The sequence below is a fragment of the Scyliorhinus torazame genome, chromosome 6 (assembly GCF_047496885.1).
Source record: "Scyliorhinus torazame isolate Kashiwa2021f chromosome 6, sScyTor2.1, whole genome shotgun sequence".
Lineage (NCBI taxonomy): Eukaryota > Metazoa > Chordata > Chondrichthyes > Carcharhiniformes > Scyliorhinidae > Scyliorhinus > Scyliorhinus torazame.
This window is the reverse complement of record NC_092712.1, coordinates 62892045-62911993: the sequence shown is the minus strand read 5'-3', so window position 1 is coordinate 62911993 and position 19949 is coordinate 62892045. Positions and strand designations below refer to the sequence as shown.

At 48.2% G+C, this 19949-nt stretch overlaps 1 protein-coding gene across 1 annotated transcript in view; it reads left to right on the top strand.

The window, feature by feature from the left end:
• adarb2 (adenosine deaminase RNA specific B2 (inactive)) overlaps positions 1-19949 on the top strand; it is a 1014773-nt gene that overhangs the window by 777131 nt on the left and 217693 nt on the right. Inside the window, 1 exon segment of the mRNA XM_072508292.1 lies at positions 2738-2852. Within this exon segment, the coding sequence (XP_072364393.1) occupies positions 2738-2852 (115 nt within the window).

Sequence of the window (19949 nt, the reverse complement as noted above, 5' to 3'; positions counted from 1 at the left end):
GTAGCCCGGCGAAGGATTCTTCTTCAGTGGAACGATGCGAGGCCCCCAAGCGTGGAATCCTGGATCAACGATATGGCGGGGTTTATTAAGTTGGAGAGGGTAAAATTCGCCCTGAGAGGGTCGGTACAAGGGTTCTTTCGGCGGTGACAACCGTTCTTAGACTTCCTGGCAGAGTGGTAGACATTGGTCAATGGCAGCAGCAACTCGGCGGGGGGGGGGGGGGGGGCACTTTACTTTTTTGTTTTTGTTATTTACACTGGAGGGTCTGAGGGGGTGTATATACTTGTTGTATTAAGATGGGGTGTTAATTTATTATTTATGTACAGGGGGGGGTAGGGGGGTCTGGAGGGTTTTTCTGGACTGTGTTTTGTACTTAACCCTGTTGGGTTTCTTTTTCATTTTGTTATTGATATTTTATGAAAACCCTTTAATAAAAATTATTTTTTTTAAAAAAAGAAAATGGTTTTGTTTTAATTAATTCTCCAGGACTGTAGAAAAGTGTGGGTGAGGGGGCAGGCGGTGCAGTGCAGGGGGTCCCAGGACCAAAATGAGCAAATCCTGCCATATTCTGTCAGTCACAAAATTGAGTCAACTAATTTGTTTACATTAAAAAGTGACTTTCAAGTATGATCCTTGACTTGTTATTGGCTCGCTCGGGAGGATGATTGTCTTCCACAAGTCCGAAGGACCTTGACACGTGACAGACAAACACAGGTCTTTAATAAATAAACAGATTACTGTGTTCCATTAAATCATGTGCATTGTATGTATAGTGTAATTTGCCCTTTTAGAGTTCAAATATTAATCCAATCACTTAAAATCGATCAGGTTTTGCATCATCGCATTTTTTTGCAATTAAGGAGCAATTGTGCGTGGCCAATCCACCTACCCTGCACACCTTTGGGTTGTGGGGGTGAGACCACGGACAGTCACCAGGGTCCGGCATCGAATCTGGGTCCTCGGCGCCATGAGGCAGCAGTGCTAACCACTGCCCCAACGTGCCGCCCTGCATGACCATGATTAACAACAGTCAAATGACCCACCGGTGAAACCTGTGCATAAACATATATGCATTATGCATCATTGATATGAGAAGGTAGGAGGGATTAAACCTGATTTCGGCATCATTTTGTTTGCAATAGCTCCAATAAAACAGGCAATGCCTCTCTGATATTCAGATGAGATCTGCTCTAAATAACTGCCTTAATTGGTTTTTAGGCAACATGTGATGTTCCATTAGACAACATTCAAAGATAATGTTGAAAATACAGAGCAGCAGTTAGTGCTCCGTATCACCGCACGCAAGATGCTTCAGGGAAAGAGAAAAACTGCTTCCTTTTTCAAATTGATTCAAAGGAAGAAATTAAGAAATTCTCCTCTTGTAATGGTTTATGTCTTAAAGATAGTGAATACGCTTTGAAGGCGTTCAGGCAACCTTTCGCTTTTGTTTGTTTGCTGGAATTAATAACCCAGGGAATTTTTAAAATATCGACAAGCACGCGCAGACTCATGATTAAAGAGAATTCACAAAAATCTACATTTGCCATCTAAATCTGGCAAAATTACTTGACTTCCATTCGATATAAATACTGCTAAAAGCTATCGCTGAGACGAATGTAATGAGAATTGCAAAATGCACCTATGAAATGAACTTGTGGTGACCAGAGGCTAAGGACAACATTGTTAATTATGTCTTACTCTCAGAAACAAAGAAAATTACAAATTATTACGTGAAGATATGCAAAGCCTGCTCTGCATTTGCAAGGTTTAACGATACGTATTTGTACTTTAAACAGAAGGAATTAGTAATTGAAAGCATTTAAAACTTGCAAGCAGTATCAAAAGCGAATTCGAAAGATAAAGAGAAGATTAATAATAGGTCGTAGCACCTAACTGGAGACAGCAGTGACGATGGCGTAATAACAAATGAATAAGGAGGAGGGAGGTTCAATCGAGGCATTCAAGAGGGCATCAGATATTCATTTGAATAGGAACAATGTGCAGGGGTACAGGCAAAAGGCAGGGAATGGCACTAAGTCACGATGCTCGATTGGGGAGCTGGTGCAGACATGATGGGCCAAATAGCCTCCTTCTGCACAGTAACAGTTCTGCGACTTTGTGAGGATATGTGCTGGTATTACATGCTGAATGTATGGGCAGCACGGTAGCACAGTGGGTTAATACTGTTGCTTCACAGCTCCAGGGTCCCAGGTTCGATTCCCGACTTGGGTCACTGTCTGTGTGGAGTCTGCACGTTCTCCCCGTGTCTGCTTGGGTTTCCTCCGTGTGCTCCGGTTTCCTCCCACAGTCACAAAGATGTCCGGCTAAGTGGATTGGCCATTCTGAATTGCCCTTAGCGTCCAAAATGGTTAAGTGGGGTTACTTGGTTATGGGGATAAGGTGGAGGCTTGAGTAGGGTGCTCTTTCCAAGGGCCGGTGCAGACTCGATGGGCCGAATGGCTTCTTCTGCACTGCAAAAATCTATGATCTATGAATGGACCAGCACCATTGCCCTGCAGTTCAAGGGAGAAAGCTACTCAACTGGTGAGTGGAATGATCCAACATTTAGCACAGAAACAAAAATCGCTTGTTTTTCTTTTCATCTCAATGATTGCTCAGGAAGAGAAGGAACGGTGGGAATGGTCGCCTTCAGTATTTGTACCAGAGCGGACAACATATGATCACACACACAAAAACAAAAGGGCTCACAGCTATAAAATGTACCTGTGTCTTTCAGGAGTTTGCTGATGCAGTATTCCAGATGATCACAGAGAAATTCAAGGAGCTGACAGACAATTTGACCTCCTCGCATGCACGGCATAAGGTGCTGGCAGGAATTGTAATGACAAGAGGTAAGGCGTATCTAAACCCTGAGGACTATTTCTCCTGAACACAAAACGTGCTGCCTTACCTTCCTTTTTCTTTTAGTAAAAACAGCTGAATGTAGTTTTATTGTCCAGGCTGTTTTCTAAAAGGCTCTTCATACTTAAATATATATACTCTTCCTTTTCAGCTGGCTGTGGAGCTTTGAAGTATTATTTTAACACTTCCTTGTTGCTGCATGCTGCAAGTAATTGCAGTTGTCTGAAATATTCCTTTAGATGATCTCTAACAAACTCCGAAATTCATAAACAACAAACAACAAATATAGTTCCACGAGGCAGTGTAAAGTCGCCATAGTCCCAGGTGACCACAGGGTGCTTTCCCCTTTGAGGGGAAGAGCTGACTAGTGGTGATTCAACCTGAGGAACACCACACCTCAGGCAAGGGGGAAGATTGGGAAGGCACGGGGCCTTCATGAATAACCTTCACCAGGCAAGGGCCCCATTAAGTGAAAAATGGTCCCAGAATTTGCTGGAAAAATAGTGGCGTGTGCATTAATGCAAGTGCCATTCCTGGTTTGCCAACTTAGCGAGCGCCCTGTGAGGCAAACAGCCAGGACCCGGGATCTGTCAGCCAATAGCATCACGGCTTCACAGTCCCACATGACCCCTAATACATACCACCACACTTTGGTTGTCCAGCATCAGTCGTAGGGTTGCCAACCCTCCAGGATTGGCCTGGAGTCTCCAGATATTGAAGATCAGGCACTGGGACAATGCTTGGTGCAACTCACGGAGAGAAATCATCGGGACATTAAAAAATGTTGATTTTGTTCAGCTCACTTCCTTTGAACATTTCTCTTCACCAGATATAAAAATATTGGAAAAAAGGGGCAAAAAAATGCTGTTTGGCTGACAGCCAAGTCATGCATCATCCAGTTAGGTAATGCGTCTTTTTGCTTTCCAATTGGCATTGGGCAGTACATCACAAGGATGGATGTGTTGGCCGACAAATGGCTGGAGCGGGGGGGGGGGGGGGGGGGGGGGGGGGGCAAGTCATGTGATGAAACCTCCAGGAATATATTTAATCACAGTTGGCAAGCCTATCAGTCAGTCACCTGTAACTTCAGTAAGAAGTCTCACAACACCAGGTTAAAGTCCAACAGGTTTAATTGAAATCACAAGCTTTCGGAGCACAGCTCCTTCATCAGGTGAAGGTACAGCGCTCCGAAAGCTTGTGGTTTCGTACAAACCTGTTGGACTTTAACCTGATGTTGTGAGACCTCTTACTGTGCCCACCAGAGTCCAGAGTCTACACCTATAAGTTCAAGCAAGTGATTTAAATTTGCATTGATGAGACCTGTCCTGTCATCAACGTGGAATCGACCTCCAGATCCAGGGATGATGATTCCCCTGCTGTATTAATATTGAGATCCCGAATCCTGGTAAATCCTCCCCTTGAAAAGGCATTTACATAAGCTAAATTGTTGAATAAGAATGTTGAAGTTTGGTCTGATTTTCTTGTTTATTTTTAGCTTACTGTACTTTATCTGTAATATTTAATGATATGCTTCAGTTTGCTTTTCACCACAAATTTCTTATGTTAATACAATCAGTGTCATTCTTTGCAGTCTAGAAATGAAGTGTATGAGAAGCAGGTAGCACGGTTGGATGGCATATAATACCACAACATCGTGGGCACAGTCAAAGGGCAAGGAAGATCATAAAAGTTTAGAAATAGGTTTGAAATTGCGGATGATCCCAAAAGAGTAAATATTCTGAATGAATACTTCTTCCAATTATTCTCAAGGGAAGACTTGAGGAAGAAGTTTCTAAACAAAGCCATCCTAAGGAAAATCAATGTTTAAAAAAAATATATAAATGAGATGGCTAATGCTGTGCCCTTATTCAAAAAGGGTGACAAAATAGACCCGGGCGATACAAACCCATTAATCCAACTTTATATGTGGAGCATAGAGGAATCAATTCTCAGGTCTAAACTTGTACAGGATCACCTGTACATCAATAACCTCATTAACAGCAGTCAGCATAGAATCAGATGGGGAAATTGGTGCCTAGCTAATCTCCTGAACTGTGACAAGGCCATCAAATGGTGTGCACTGACTTCCTCAAGAAAGATTACTAAACTCAAAGGTCTGCAGATTCAAGGCAAGCCTAACAAATAGGTAAGAATGGCTGAAGATTGGAAAATAATGGGCGGGATTCTCCGACCGCGCCCACCCGTCGGCCGGAGAATCCCGTCCGTGGGCAATGGACTTTTCGATTGTCCGCGTCTCACCCGTGGCGATCTTGCGGCAGGCGGGGTGGAAGAATCCAGCCCGATGGATGCTCATTAAAGACGTTATGTTGCAGTGGGGATTTGATACTCAATGGGCGACCTCGGGGCTCACTATTATATCTAACATGCATAAAAAACTTGGAATCAGAAACCTCATGTGAAATGGCCAAATTTGCAAACATCACCAGACCACGAAGGGCAGTGGAATCAGAGGAGGGAGCTCAGAAATTACAGAAGGAGTTGGAGAAAGTATGCAAGTGAGAAGAACAACGGTAGACAAAAGTACGACACATACGGAGGAGGGACTTCATGAATTGAAAGGTAGACGTAGAGAAGATGCTTCCAGTTGAGAGGGAAACCAGAACTAGAGGCTTGACATATATGGTAATCACAGTGACATCAAATAAAGAATTCAGGAGAAATGTCTTTACCCAGACAGTGGTTAAAAATGCCAGACTCGCTACCACAAGGAAAAATGGAGGAGAGGTTAATTTAAGGTTAATCTAGATTAGCACAAGAAGCGGAAAAGAAATAGGAAGTTATATTGATGGGGTTAGATGATGATAGCTAGAAAGAGGTTCGTATGGAGCAGATGTATAAGATTATTCTAAGATTATGAGCAGTTTAGAAAGATAGTTAACCCAGAATCATTACTTTAAATTAAACGGTGTGAGTAGAATTAGGGGCAGAGATTGTCAAGAAGAATTTCTTAATAGTAGTCCAAAAATTACATTTCACTAATTGGAACTAATTGGAATTTCCGTTCCCTAGCTACACTCCCACATTTTAACCTAAAGTAATGATTTCTGGGGTTTCGCCTCCACTCTCTATCTGTATACTGTAAGAAAATCAGTTCATCTGAGGTAGGAAGATGAATTACATTCCACGCGGATGTCAAATAAGAGAGGCTCGGAGTATGTATCTTATGTGCTATCTCTTTTGACATAAGAAAAATCTGTGACCAAGTTAGAAGTCACAATGTATTATAGAATGATAATGAGATCTAAAGAGCAGGTTAAAGTTCCTCAGATGAAGCATACATCAACAGATTCTATCCCAGAGGCTATAAATAAGAAAACAAAGACTTTGTTTTTGTCGACTCTTAGGCTCTTTGACAGAAAATGAATTTTATTTCCCTCTTGAGTGTTGAATTGCGCGACAGATTTTGAACATGCATGCTTGCATTTTCCTTCTGACGCAAACAACAGAAGATTCTAATCACAAGATACCCATTGAGCGCCATTCAATGAAAAGGTTCCTAAGTGTGGTAGCGAGCGGGAACTGCCGCGAGTTTCCCGGCGCTCTACCCGGCAAGGCCGTCGCCGCAATCCAACATTAATTCGTCCACATAAGGAGGCCACGCGGTCTTCACACCGCAAATCATGTCTCACCAGCCGATTTGCCGAGACCGTGCTCGCCAGCCCCCTGCTAACAAGGTAAAGCAGCATTTAAACTGCTCTTGTACAACCCAACCCAACTCAGCTCACAGCCATGGCACCAAGATGACCGACCCCACAATTCAGGGATGCAGACCTGGTGAGGCTCCTAGAGGTGGTCGAGGCTAGGAGGGATGTCCTGTTCCCCCGAGGGTCCCAGAGGGTCAGCCAAAGGCAGCCAGTGCTGCCTGGGATGAAGTGGCAGCAGTCATCAGCTCAGGAAGCGTCAACAGGAGGAACGGCACCCAGTGCAGCAAAAGGGTCAATGACCTACACCGGGCCGCATGGGTGAGTTGATGTGGACAATAGGGTGTGGCCGCGAGATTGAGAGGGCGATGTCAATGACACTCCAGCAGGTCCATAGCCAATTGGGAGAGTCCCAGAGGCTACGACCACAGGAGATGGTGCTGGCAATACATGGCACCGAGACCATCACTGCTGGGGTGGCGACCGCAGTGGAGAGCCTGGTGCACAACATCAGCAGCAAGAGTGAAGGTGTCCAAGGCTTGGCACAGTCACTGACGATCATGGCTGAGGGCTTCGGGACAATGTCCGACTCGCTGGGGGACGTAACCCAGTACCAGGCATACCTTGATGTGCCACTGCAGGACATGTCCCGGCCTCAGATGGGCATTGCCTAGGCACTGCAGAGCATGGCCCAACCACTGAGGAGCAGATTGGGGTGGCACCGCCGGGATAGTGGGGCATTGGTGTACACTTGTTTGAGACAAATTAAAAAACCTTAACCATGAGTAAGAGGCCTCTGGCTGTTTCTTCCACAATGCAGGCTGACCACCAAATCCATGCCCCAATCCCCCAGACATGGTTGTCCTGGAACCCCCACCCCGCACCACACCACTTGGGAAGCCCTGCCCACGCATACCCGGCCGCAGCTGGGGCCCCTGCTCACCAGACCCCACACCCTGTGCCCCCCAACAGCCGAAAATAATGTTGCCTGGGCCCAGCGCCGGTCCCCTCACCGCTGGATTCACCCGCCCGCGGCTGGCGGACATGTGACCGGGGCTGGGGCCCATCGCCTGGGTGTTCGGATGTCGGCTGCTGCACCTGTGGTGTTGCCTTCCACAGTGTCGAGGCATCACAGTCTGTTTGGAGTGCTCGGCAATAAGCACCACATGCTACATGGCCCGCCCACCCACGGGGATCCACTTGGGATGTGTGAAGTGCTCACTTAATCACAATTGCCAATTCCCTTCAGCCACACGACCAGAGGAATCCGCGGTCAGTGGGAGTTATGGGTGGTCAGTGAGGCAGACAGGCATGGACTAGGGTTGCCCTCGGAATGGGTACACATGATCCTGGGGTTGGCATTGTGGACCCGCGCGTGGATGCACCCACAAGCAGAGACCCTCCCCCCCCCACCCCCCCACCCCAGCTCCGATGCCCCCTACCCCCCCATGGCAGTCCACCCCAAACAAGGTTGGACCCCCTGTTCCCCTCCCCACCCCCCCCCCCCCCCACCCCACCAGCCCCTCCCAGCACAGGGCCAGCAAGCGCTGTGCCCCCGGGCTCTTTGCCTGTGAACAAAGATGGGTGGGCACCTCCTCAGGTCCATGCAGCAGCCCTTCCGTCGGGTTCACGTTTATAAAAAGGAGTACTAACCAGTGCCAGCGTGACCACTTACTGGGGAGGCCATTAGATAGGGGGCGGCTCCTGTTAATTGTATGGAAATCGGTCTTAAGTGGTGAGTATCAGTTTCGCACCACGCTACGGCGAGATCCTGATTCCGCCTACGGGAGTGGGCCGCTTGAATTGCAAACGGTTTGGCGCCTGGCCCGGATCTCAGTTTTGGCCTCTCCCGCTCTTCGCCCGCTTTGTCGCGCTCGAGCGTGTGAGAAACACCGCTCACTTAATAAAAGATTTACACTTAGTCAAATTCTGAAGAAGTATTTATTATCGATCTTGCATGAGCGGGTGCCTCCAGTAAGCAATAGCAGACACAAAGAATTCACACAGCATCACTTTGTTATATACAATCCATGAAAATACAATCCGTGGGAAACCATCCCTGAGAAACACATCCCACACTCTATAGACAGGGCAGTTCCCTTATTTGGTCTCTCCCTTACACAGTGATTTCTATCCGCTCCTGGTACATCCTTGGACCGGCAGTTAAAGATAAGAATGAGGCCCTTTGCTTGCACCTGCTATCTCCCCCTTGCTTAGCAAGTTCTGTTATTGTACATCCCGTTCTTCCCCGAAGGTCATCCTGGTACATCGTTATAATAATTCGCTCACTATAGCTTACTCAGAACTTGACATGTTAATTTTCCCATCATGCTTCATTGTTGACATCTTAATTGGGAACCAGAGTATATACATGTAAAAACAACACAAAAACAACACAGAATGTTCATTTCTCACAAATCCCCATTTTTTTCTTTTTACTGTTGTTGCTTTTTACACTTCGTAGCCTCTTCTAACCTACCCCAAAATTGTCCAACATCCTCTCAACTTCCTTTTCTATGGGGCCGTCCTCCCCTTCATTCTCCCCACTTTCTAGTAGGCAAATGGTATCCTGACCCAGAGGCATCTGCTTGGTCAAGGCTGTTTCGATGAGCCTCTGCACCAAGCCTCTTACATACGGGATGATGCAGCAGCCTATTGCCGCCAATGCTCCTATCACCACGATGATGGAGGTGAGGATGGATACAATTAACCCTTTCCATTTCCCAAACAATGATTCAAGCCACCCAGTCATGGATGTGTCTGCCCCTGAGTTGTCTGCCATTTCCACAGCCAGAGTGGTTAACCCTTGTAGCGCACGGGTAATCGATCCATCGGGTGCCGTGTTGTTGGGATAAACGTGCAACACTGTCCTTTGAGCATAACGCATACACCACCTTTCTCTGCCAAAATCATATCCAGAGCCAATCTATTCTCCCAGGCCATTCTACTGGTTGCATCCAGTTGTTCTGCTATGCCCTTCACGGCGTCCCTGGTATAATTGATGAACCTCTATATAGTTTATCCAATCCACATTCTTATTGATCGTAACCCACCAGAAGAGGGACTTGAACCCAGCTGCAATCTGATTTTGGGCTTTGAACTCATCTGGTACTCCTCTGGGAATGCCAACGGAGTCCAGGTAAATCCTGTCATCAAATGAGGTGGGTATGCCCCGTTTAGGTCGTCCCCCTTTTACACTCCCCCTCTCCTCTTGTCTTTCATAGGCTATACTGAACGGAATGGCGAGCTGAACTAATGCGATTGTCCCTTTCCATTGGGGGGGTAGAGTGGGTCTTAGAATCTTTCCTCCGCAATACCACCATATATCCGCATGTGGTATTTTTAGTGATGAGTAATTGCCCTGGGTGGTCACGTTCTTAGTCTCAATACAAGTCTTGAGGTCTCCCCTATCTTTACTTAGCCCCGTATCAGAACGACTTGTACATGATTTGTGATGCGTCACGGTAACCAAGAAGGAGGGAGGGTTTGCAGATAGTTTCTTATTAACAGGAGGAAACATCAGAGATAGGGCAGTGCAGGTCTTGTTGCCCCAGGCTGTCGCATCTTGGTACAAGGCAATCATGCATTCCATGCTCCCTCTATTGTCTGTCCACCCCAGTGGAAAGGGCTCCCGATGGGCCTGTGGTCTACCTGCTGCGCAAGCATAACAATTGTCTTTCTCCAGCGTCTGGGCCGAATACCTCACCCACTCAATCCACGCATTCTGTCCCTCGTAGCCGGTCTCTATCTCAAAGGCTTGCTCTAAATCTTTTATTTCAATTATTTTGACTCCCTGTTCTTTCTCCACCTTGTCGCCTAGTGTCATTAGTGGGAGTTGCTCCCTGGTCTAATAAAATACGGAAGCAGCATTCAGTCTTGCCATTTCTCATGATTACCCCGAATATCTCGGGCGTCATTCTCCGACCCCCCAGCGGGTCGGAGAATGGCCGTTGGCCGCCGTGAATCCCGCCCCCGCCGGTTGCCGAAGTCTCCGGCACCGGATATTCGGCGGGGGCAGGAATCGGGCCGCACCGGTTGGCGGGCCCCCCCGCTGGATTCTCTGGCCCGGATGGGCCGAAGTCCCGCCGATAAATTGCCTGTCCCGCCGTCGTGGATTAAACCACCTTTTGAACGGCGGGACAAGGCGGCGTGGGCGGGCTCCGGGGTCCTGGGGGGGGCGCGGGACGATCTGACCCCGGGGGTGCCCCCACGGTGGCCTGGCCCGCGATCAGGGCCCACCGATCCGCGGGGGGGCCTGTGCCGTGGGGGCACTCTTTCCCTTCCGCCTCCGCCACGGTCTCCACCATGGCGGAGGCGGAAGAGACTCCCGCCACTGCGCATGCACGGGAAACTGTCAGCGGACGCTCCCGCGCATGCGCCACCCCGAGATGTCATTTCCGCGCCAGCTGGCGGGGCAACAAAGGCTGTTTCCGCCAGCTGGCGGGGCGGAAATTTGTCCGGCGTCGGCCTAGCCCCTCAATGTTGGGGCTCGGCCCCCAAAGATGTGGAGCATTCCGCACCTTTGGGGCGGCGCGATGCCCGTCTGATTGGCACTGTTTTGGGCGCCAGTCGGCGGACATCGCGCCGTTTCGGGAGAAATTCGCCCCTCATTTTTAAGTGAACAAACCCGATTGCGTGTCTCAATCTAGGCCGTGTGTTTTACGGTGATGTATACGGGGTGACAAGTTCCAGCCTTGCACGTTGAGGGGGAATTTCCATTAATCTGGTGAATGGATACGACCGGTGGTGCCCCTCTGGGCAATTGGCAGAACCTTTTCAGCCAACCCTCCCTCTCCGTAATCATCCCCCCTCGGTAATAATGAAGAGAATCTACCCTAAACTCCTTTCCCTTCCCCGCTGACTCGCAGTCTATGAGGGTGCATAGATCAGTCCGTATTACCTGAGGGTACCGACTTTCTGGGATTGTCAATGTAATCATACGACCGATTCCGAACTCCCACATTATTAATATTATTATACATTGCATAGTCCATTTTAGCTGTAGTTTCGTCATATTATTGAACAGTTCAGGATTTAGTGTCTTTTCAATCTTCTCTTAAATGGTTCCTCAGTGGCCTCCACATGCCATTGTTCCTGTTCAGGCGGTGATTTAACGGGACCCTTCGTTCTGCTGTAATGAGTCCAACCTTTTTCCGCGGTTCGTCTGGCAGTCTCTGTGGTTAACAAAACAAGGACCGGTCCGTCCCAAGTGGGTTGAAGCTTGGTTTCTTTCCACAATTTCACCAGTACCCAATCTCCTGGTTTAAATTTGTGGACTGCGAATGCAAGGGGAGGTGTCTGAGCTAGCAGTCCTTGTCTCCTGAGGAATGATAATGAGGAAGACAGTTCTTTACATAGATATCTTTACATTCTGCAATGGGCAATTCCCCCATTGTTCCAAGGTATGGCAATCCAAACAACATTTCGTAAGGGGACAACCCCAAATCTTTTCTTGAGCCGTTCGGATTCTTAGAGTGGCTATCGGTAAGCATTTTGCCCAGGGGAGCCTAGTTTCTAATATTATTTTTGACAAATGATTTTTAAGGGTTTGATTCATCCTTTCCACCCGCCCCGATGAGGGGGGGTGCCACGGAGTGTGAAAGTCCCAATTTATCTCCAAACTTCTAGTAGTGCCTTCTTTAATAGAATCGACAAATTCATCTACAGAAAACCTATATGTTTAATAAGTTATTGTGTTTGATATTTTAAAATAAATGTTTAGAATTAGCCTGGAAATCAAAACTTCAAACCATGTGGAAGCTGGTCTTAAAAAAAACCGAATCAACTTTGATTAAAAAGAACAGATCGTTCACGGACATCTGATAACGGGAATTTGGCAGCAATCCAACCCTTACAATCGATGAATTTGAGCTGAAATACTATTATTGAAATGTTACTGAATCAGTAGTATCAAATTTGATTAATTTATTAATTATAATAATTATTTTGAAATGCCTGGTTGTTGGGCCCCTGCGGTTGGCAGGGTTGTATGCTATATTGGGAACTTGCCGGACGGGGAACTGACACTGCGGCTGATAAGACCTTAGAGGTAAAGTGACTTCCCCTGTCCGAGTCTATATTTTCTAACAACCCGTATCGGGGAACTATTTGCTCCCGAATGATTTTTTCAGCCTTCCCACGGGTGATAGTTCAGTATTTGCAGCCTTCTCTGTAACAAACTGTCTCTCTCTCTCTCTCTCTCTGTATTGAAACAGTGACTCCAGGCATGTTGCAGCCTTCTCTGTCTCTCTCTCTCTCTCTCTCTCTCTCTGTCTCTCTCTCTCTCTCTGTATTGAAACAGTGACTCCAGACATGTTGCAGCCTTCTCTGTAACAAACTGTCTCTCTCTCTCTGTCTCTCTCTGCCTCTGTCTCTCTCTGTATTGAAACAGTGACTCCAGGCATGTTGCAGCCTTCTCTGTCTGTCTGTCTGTCTCTCTCTGTATTGAAACAGTGACTCCAGGCATGTTGCAGCCTTCTCTGTGTGTCTGTCTCTCTCTGTATTGAAACAGTGACTCCAGGCATATTGCAGCCTTCTTTGTCTCTCTCTCTCTCTCTCTCTGTCTCTGTATCTCTCTGTCTCTCTCTCTCTCTGCCTGTCTCTCTCTCTCTCTGTTCTCTGTATCTCTCTCTGTCTCTTTCTCTCTCTGTATCTCTCGCTCTGTATCTCTCTCAGTCTCTGTATCTCTCTCTGCCTGTCTCTCTCTCTCTCTGTATCTCTCTGTCTCTCTCTCTCTCTCTGTCTCTCTCTGTATCTCTCTCTCTCTGTCTGGTTCGCTGCCCCCTGTCGGGTGTTTATTCTCCCACAGTCCCATGCCTGCTCTTCTAATCATACCCCTTTCTTCCCCCGTGAATAGGATACTCATAATGGACATTAATTCGGTCCATGTGTATATATTAGGACCTAAGAACTGATTGAATTGTTCTGCCAGTCCTAAGGGGTCTTCCATTAACGTACATAGATATCTCTTTTTTTTTGAATGCTCTGACTTCTCCTGAATTTAAAGGAGAATTTACAAATCCTACTTCTCCCTCTCCAATAGGGACTTCCCGAAGGAGGTTCATTTTTGTTATTTCTGGTTCCTTTCCCTGTCCTTTCGTGGATCTTAATATCATTTGGCTCTCTCCTTCTTTTTCAGGGACTTTCTCTGATTTGCCTTTATTCATTTGTTGGTCATTTGGCGAGTCGTCGTCGTTTGACTTATTCTTATAAGGGGTGGCAAATTATCTAGGACGTCCCATTGGCTCAGAGGGGCTGTGCGAACGTTTTCACCCTGTTGGATTAATGGATATATTCGGGTGGCGTTCCTGCTGGGAAGCCAACAACTCGCGTAGCTTACTTCTTTATCGGAACAGGGTTTTTTATCATTGACATATATATTCAAAATTTGGCACACCCAATCTTCGTCCGAACCGTATTTCAGCCAAAAGACTGAGGGTTTACGGATTGCTTCTTTTATCCATGTGAAGCAACAAAATTTTATCATTGTTTTCCTGCCCTTATTTTTTTGTACAACTCTCAAAATCCCAATTCACTAACATCCGACCCACTGGACTTTCTGGTGGGATATTCTTAGGGATTTTCTTATCGACGCCGTCTCCTTGTTTCGAGTTTTTACTTCCCATTGTAATGTAATCAACTTTCACTTATTCCTAAGTAAAGTGTCTAGTTATGACCCTGTCACAACAATCACAATCCTGAAAGTCCTTATATCATCAACCCGCCCCTGTGGATGTTTAGATACGAACCCAAGTCAACAAGGTAGTACTTAAAAGCCGTTTTTCTTACCTTGCTCTGTGCACAGAGTTGCCTGACTTTCACTTTCACGGCGTGCCTGCCACTATTTTCCGTTACTTGCTTCTTCAGAATGACTACCCTAGGAACATGTTCAGTTGACCGTGAGTGACTACTCAAGATGAAGTACGAGACCTTTTAAATAACGGGACGCATCTTCTTGGTTAGCTTACTCAGAACTTGACATGTTAATTTTCCCATCATGCTTCATTGTTGACATCTTAATTGGGAACCAGAGTATATACATGTAAAAACAACACAAAAACAACACAGAATGTTCATTTCTCACAAGCGCAACGAGGCCACTGAATCACGTACATAGTCTTTGTTCAAAATTATAGCCGAATGAATTGCACTCCACGAATATTCTGTGTCCCTCCATGCTGGAATCCAAGAATACCACAGTGACAAGCGTGTCTGCCTTGCCTCTGTTGTTAGTAATTAATCAGCACTGTTTACCTATCGCTGTTTGCACAATTCCACAGCTTGGCAGCCAGAAGACAGCTCTAGTCCATTGAGTTCCAGTTAAATGTATCTGGTATTCAGTGCTCTCCCAGGCTGACAACAATAGTTTGCTACATTAACAGATGAATGCTGCTTGTTTGTATGCCACCATCTAAAGTCATTGTTGAAAAATTGTAACAATCCGAAAAAAACAACGGATCAAATCCAATGTTCTGCGGCCCTGCCACATCCAGTTGTGAATGGGGGTGGACAGTTGGACTAAACGTAGGAGGAGGCTCTACAAACATCCCTATTGTTAATGAGGGTGGGGACAGGGTGAAAGCATTGGTATCCAACTTCAGCCAGAACTGCTGAGTGGATGGAGCACCTCGCTCTGCTCCTGAGGTCCCCAGCTTCGCAGTTGCCACTTTTCAGCCAATTTGATTCATCCCTGACAGCACATGGACTGTAGCAGTTCAAGAAGATGGCTCACCTCCACCTCCTCAAGAGCAATTAGGAATGGACAATAAATGCTGGCCTTGCCACACTCAGATCACATCAACAATTTGTTTTTAAATTGCATACTGGAATTTGTTGGAGAAAGTTGGTTGAATGACACCTGTACAATTATAGGGTGCAATTTAACAGGAAAAACAGAGTACTGTTTTGGGCATGTTTAGAGGGGTGTTATTCGGCATCTACAGTGCCGAGGACCATCCCACTATCAATCGGGACTCTGGGCTGGATTTTCCGTTTGACGCCAGCGGATTCAAGTGTTGACATCACCGGAGCATGTGTGGTCTTTCAAGGACCGGAAAATTGCCGCATAACCCTCACCGATTCCATTAACAGTGAGGGACTAGCACCGGCGGCAAGTGAAACTCCCGCGGACCGCGCCAAAAAACGGCCGTGGAATGGCTGGGACCCATGCCACACAAGCGCCCGGCTAACAACCTGTACCAGTCGCGGCTTGCAACATGGCACCAGCCATGCACGAACCCACCTGTGGTGTTGGGCGTTCTGACACACAGATGAGCCAACACGGTTGTATATGGTACAACGCTATTTTATTTAAACTTTCTATGTACAGTTTTGTCTTGATACTCTGCACGTGGGGATTCCCTGTTTGTGATCTTGAAACAGGTCGTGTCCGTGTCCTTGTCCCCAGACCTACTGTCCACTAGGTGTCGTGTTCGTGCTTTTATGTGGTTGCTGTCTTTGTGTGTGATTGGTTGTGGTGTTGTGTGCTCTGATTTGTCTGTTGGTGTGTCCATCATGATGTGTGTGTTTGAATATCATGACATCCCCCCTTTTTACAAAGATATGTGCCTACGTGGTAATAAATATAATCGCGTCGTGAGTGCATCTAAGAGTGTGTGTGTGTTGTGTACAGCATGTGCATATGACGTAACTATTTACATGGGGCGATGTCGGGTGCGTCACATGAACAGGGTTGTACCATAACAGAACATGAATGCGAACGAGAAAAAAAACTTGAACAGTGGTCCAGTCAGACGCTATCTGGAACGATAAACAACAACAGGTTATCATACAGAATTGTGTAACTTGTTAGACATATGAACGATGTTATAAGTCCAGTCTAATGGGCTTGCGACGAGTTCGGGTTGACCGCCTCAAGGGTGGGTCAAGAACCACCGGCTGATGTGCAAGCATGGCCATGGGTGGCGATGGAGAGGGCGTGATCTGCGGCAGCTCCACAAAGTCATCCTCGGAAGCCTGTTGAGGATCTGGCGTGTGCGTACTGTGTGGCTGCGAGCGTGGAAGTCGGCGAAGGGCGCGCCAATTGCGGCGACGCACTGAACCATCCGGCATGCGAACCAGGAACGAGCGGGGAGCCACACGTCGGAGGACTTCGGCCGGTGCTGACCAGCCACCATACGGTTGATGGACGCGTACTTTGTCTCCGGAGGACAGGGGGGGCAGGTCCGTCGCTCGTGTGTCGTACTGACTTTTCTGGCGATCACGCTGCATTTGCATGTTCCGAAGAACTGTCTCATGGTCCGTTGTTGGTGCCAGGATGGATGGTACCGTCGTTCTGAGGGAGCGACCCATTAGGAGCTGCGCTGGCGAGAGACCCGTGGATAGCGGGGCCGATCGATAGGCCAGCAAGGCGAGGTTAAAGTCCGATCCGGCAGCAGCCGCCTTGCACAGGAGCCGCTTGGCAATGTGGACGTCCTTTTCAGCCTTCCCGTTCGACTGTGGATGTAGAGGGCTGGATGTCACATGAGTGAAACCATATGCTGTGGCAAAGGACGACCATTCACGGCTGGCGAAACAGGGTCCATTGTCTGACATGACAGTCCTTGGAATGCCATGGCGAGCAAATGTTTCCTTGCAGGCCCCAATGACTGCGGACGACGTCAGATCATGACTTCCGGGTAGTTTGAGAAGTAGTCTATAATAACGATGTGACCTCTGCCGAGCGCGTGAAATAGGTCAATACCCACCTTCGCCCAGGGGGACGCCACCAACTCGTGCGGTAGAAGCGTCTCCGGAGGTTGCGCCGGCTGAAACCTCTGACAGGTTGTGCAATTGAGCACCATGTTGGCTATGTCTTCATTAATACCCGGCCAATATACCGCCTCTCGGGCCCTTCGTCTGCATTTTTCGACGCCCAAGTGGCCTTCGTGTAGTTGATTAAGAATCATCTGGCGCATGCTGTGCGGAATAACAATCCTGTCTAATTTCATAAGGACCCCGTCTATGTTGGTAAGGTCATCTCGCACATTATAAAACTGCGGGCACTGCCCTTTGAGCCACCCTTCCTCCATGTCGCGCATCACTCGCTGTAGAAGGGGGTCAGTTGCCGTCTCTGCGCGTATGTGGGCCAGACTTGGGTCATCAGCTGGCAGATTTGCTGCTGTCAGAGTCACATGTGCCTCAATTTGACGCACGAATCCCTCCGCATCTGGTGGTGTGCTCACTGCTCGGGAGAGCGTGTCCGCCACGATGAGATCCTTCCCCGGAGTGTAGATCAGTTTGAAATCATACCTCCTGAGTTTAAGTAAGATGCGCTGAAGGCGAGGGGTCATGTCGTTCAGGTCCTTGTTAATGATGTTGACCAGGGGGCGGTGGTCAGTTTCAACCGTAAATCGTGGCAGACCATACACATAGTCGTGGAACTTGTCCAGTCCAGTTAACAAGCCCAGGCATTCTTTTTCTATTTGCGCGTAGCGCTGTTCGGTAGGGGTCATGGCTCGTGAGGCATATACAACCGGGGCCCATGACGACGTGCTGTCTTTTTGCAGGAGTACCGCTCCAATACCAGATTGGCTGGCATCTGTTGAGATCTTTGTAGGGCGAGTCGTGTCAAAGAATGCCAGCACTGGTGCCGTGACCAGTTTGTGCTTGAGCTCCTCCCATTCCAGCTGATGCGATTGCTGCCAGTGGAATTCTGTTGATTTTTTTTACGAGATGGCGCATATTCGTTGTATGAGAAGCCAGGTTGGGAATGAACTTCCCAAGGAAGTTGACCATGCCCAAGAATCTTAGGACAGCCTTCTTGTCAGCCGGCCGTGGCATGGCTGTGATGGCGCTAACTTTGTCTGAATCGGGACAGACCCCTGATCGTGAGATGTGGTCCCCGAGGAATTTCAGCTCCGTCTGGCCGAAGGCACACTTCGCACGGTTGAGACGCAGGCCATTTTGTCGTATGCGGGTGAAGACACGTCGTAGACGATGCATGTGTTCCTGCGGAGTGGTGGACCAAATGATGATATCGTCCACATATACACGTACCCCTTCGATGCCTTCCATCATCTGCTCCATAATGCGGTGGAAAACTTCAGATGCTGAAATGATGCCGAACGGCATCCGGTTGTAGCAGAATCTGCCAAAAGGGGTGTTGAACATGCATAGCCTTCGGCTGGCCGGGTCCGATTGGATCTGCCAAAATCCTTTGGACGCATCCAATTTGGTAAATACTTTGGCTTGCGCCATCTCGCTGGTGAGTTCCTCTCGTTTCGGGATGGGATAGTGTTCCCGCATGATGTTGTTATTCAGATCTTTAGGACCTATACATATGCGGAGCTCGCCAGAGGGCTTCTTTACACAGACCATGGAGCTGACCCATGGCGTGGGCTCCGTGACCCTGGATAGGACCCCTTGGTCCTGAAGAGCCTGCAGCTGCAACTTGAGGCGGTCTTTGAGTGGCGCAGGAACCCTGCGAGGTGCGTGAACGACAGGGATGGCGTCCGGTTTGAGTCGAATCTTGTACGTGTATGGCAATGTCCCCATGCCTTCAAAAACCTCCTGGTTGTGAGCAAGGAGGGAATGGATATTTGCGTGGAACTCAGCATCCGGGAAGTCGGATATCTCATCTGGAGAGAGAGACATAATGCGCTGTACCAGGTGAAGGACCTTACACGCCTGTGCGCTCAGTAACAAATCTTTTGATGAGCCGACAACTTCGAAGGGGAGTGTGGCCGTATGCATCTTGTGAGTTATCTGTAGCTGGCAAGATCCTATGGACGGGATGACGTTCCCGTTATAATCAACCATCTTGAGCCGGGATGGCGTGATGGGTGGTTTGACCTTCATGGCCTGGAATGCAGAATATGCAATCAGGTTGGCGGATGCGCCGGTGTCCAGACGGAAGGTGACGCGCGATCGGTTGACCATCAGGGTGGCACACCACTCATCGGCTGGATTGATGGCATTGACCTTGTTGACATCGATGACGGAAACGCGGAAGGCATCCTGGTCATCTGCATCACTTAACTGGAAGTCTTGATGCGTGGGCTGGACGGTCCTGACTTGTCTGCGAGATTGTCGGGGATGTGCAGGATCCATGGGTTGAGCAGCACGACAGTGGGCAGCATAGTGGCCCATCTTGCCACATCTGACGCACTGTCGGTTTTTAGCAGGACATTGCCCTTTTAAGTGTACAGCTCCACAATTGCCGCACGTCATGACGTCACAGCGTTCGTTGCGCCACTACCCATGCGCAGTGCGATCTTGTGGTGGGCGCGCCTGCGCAGTGCGTCCCTCGTTGTGGCCGTTATTTTTGGCATGCACCAACGCGGGAGACCGCGAAAAGCGCAGGAAGCGGCCGCTGTCGTCGGGGCCGCGGGTCGGGAAGTAATCGACGGCTTGGATGCGTTCGGCGTCGTGGGCGGCCTGGCTTGCCGATTCGACGGCTGGGGACCCACTCCGTGCCAACTCGGA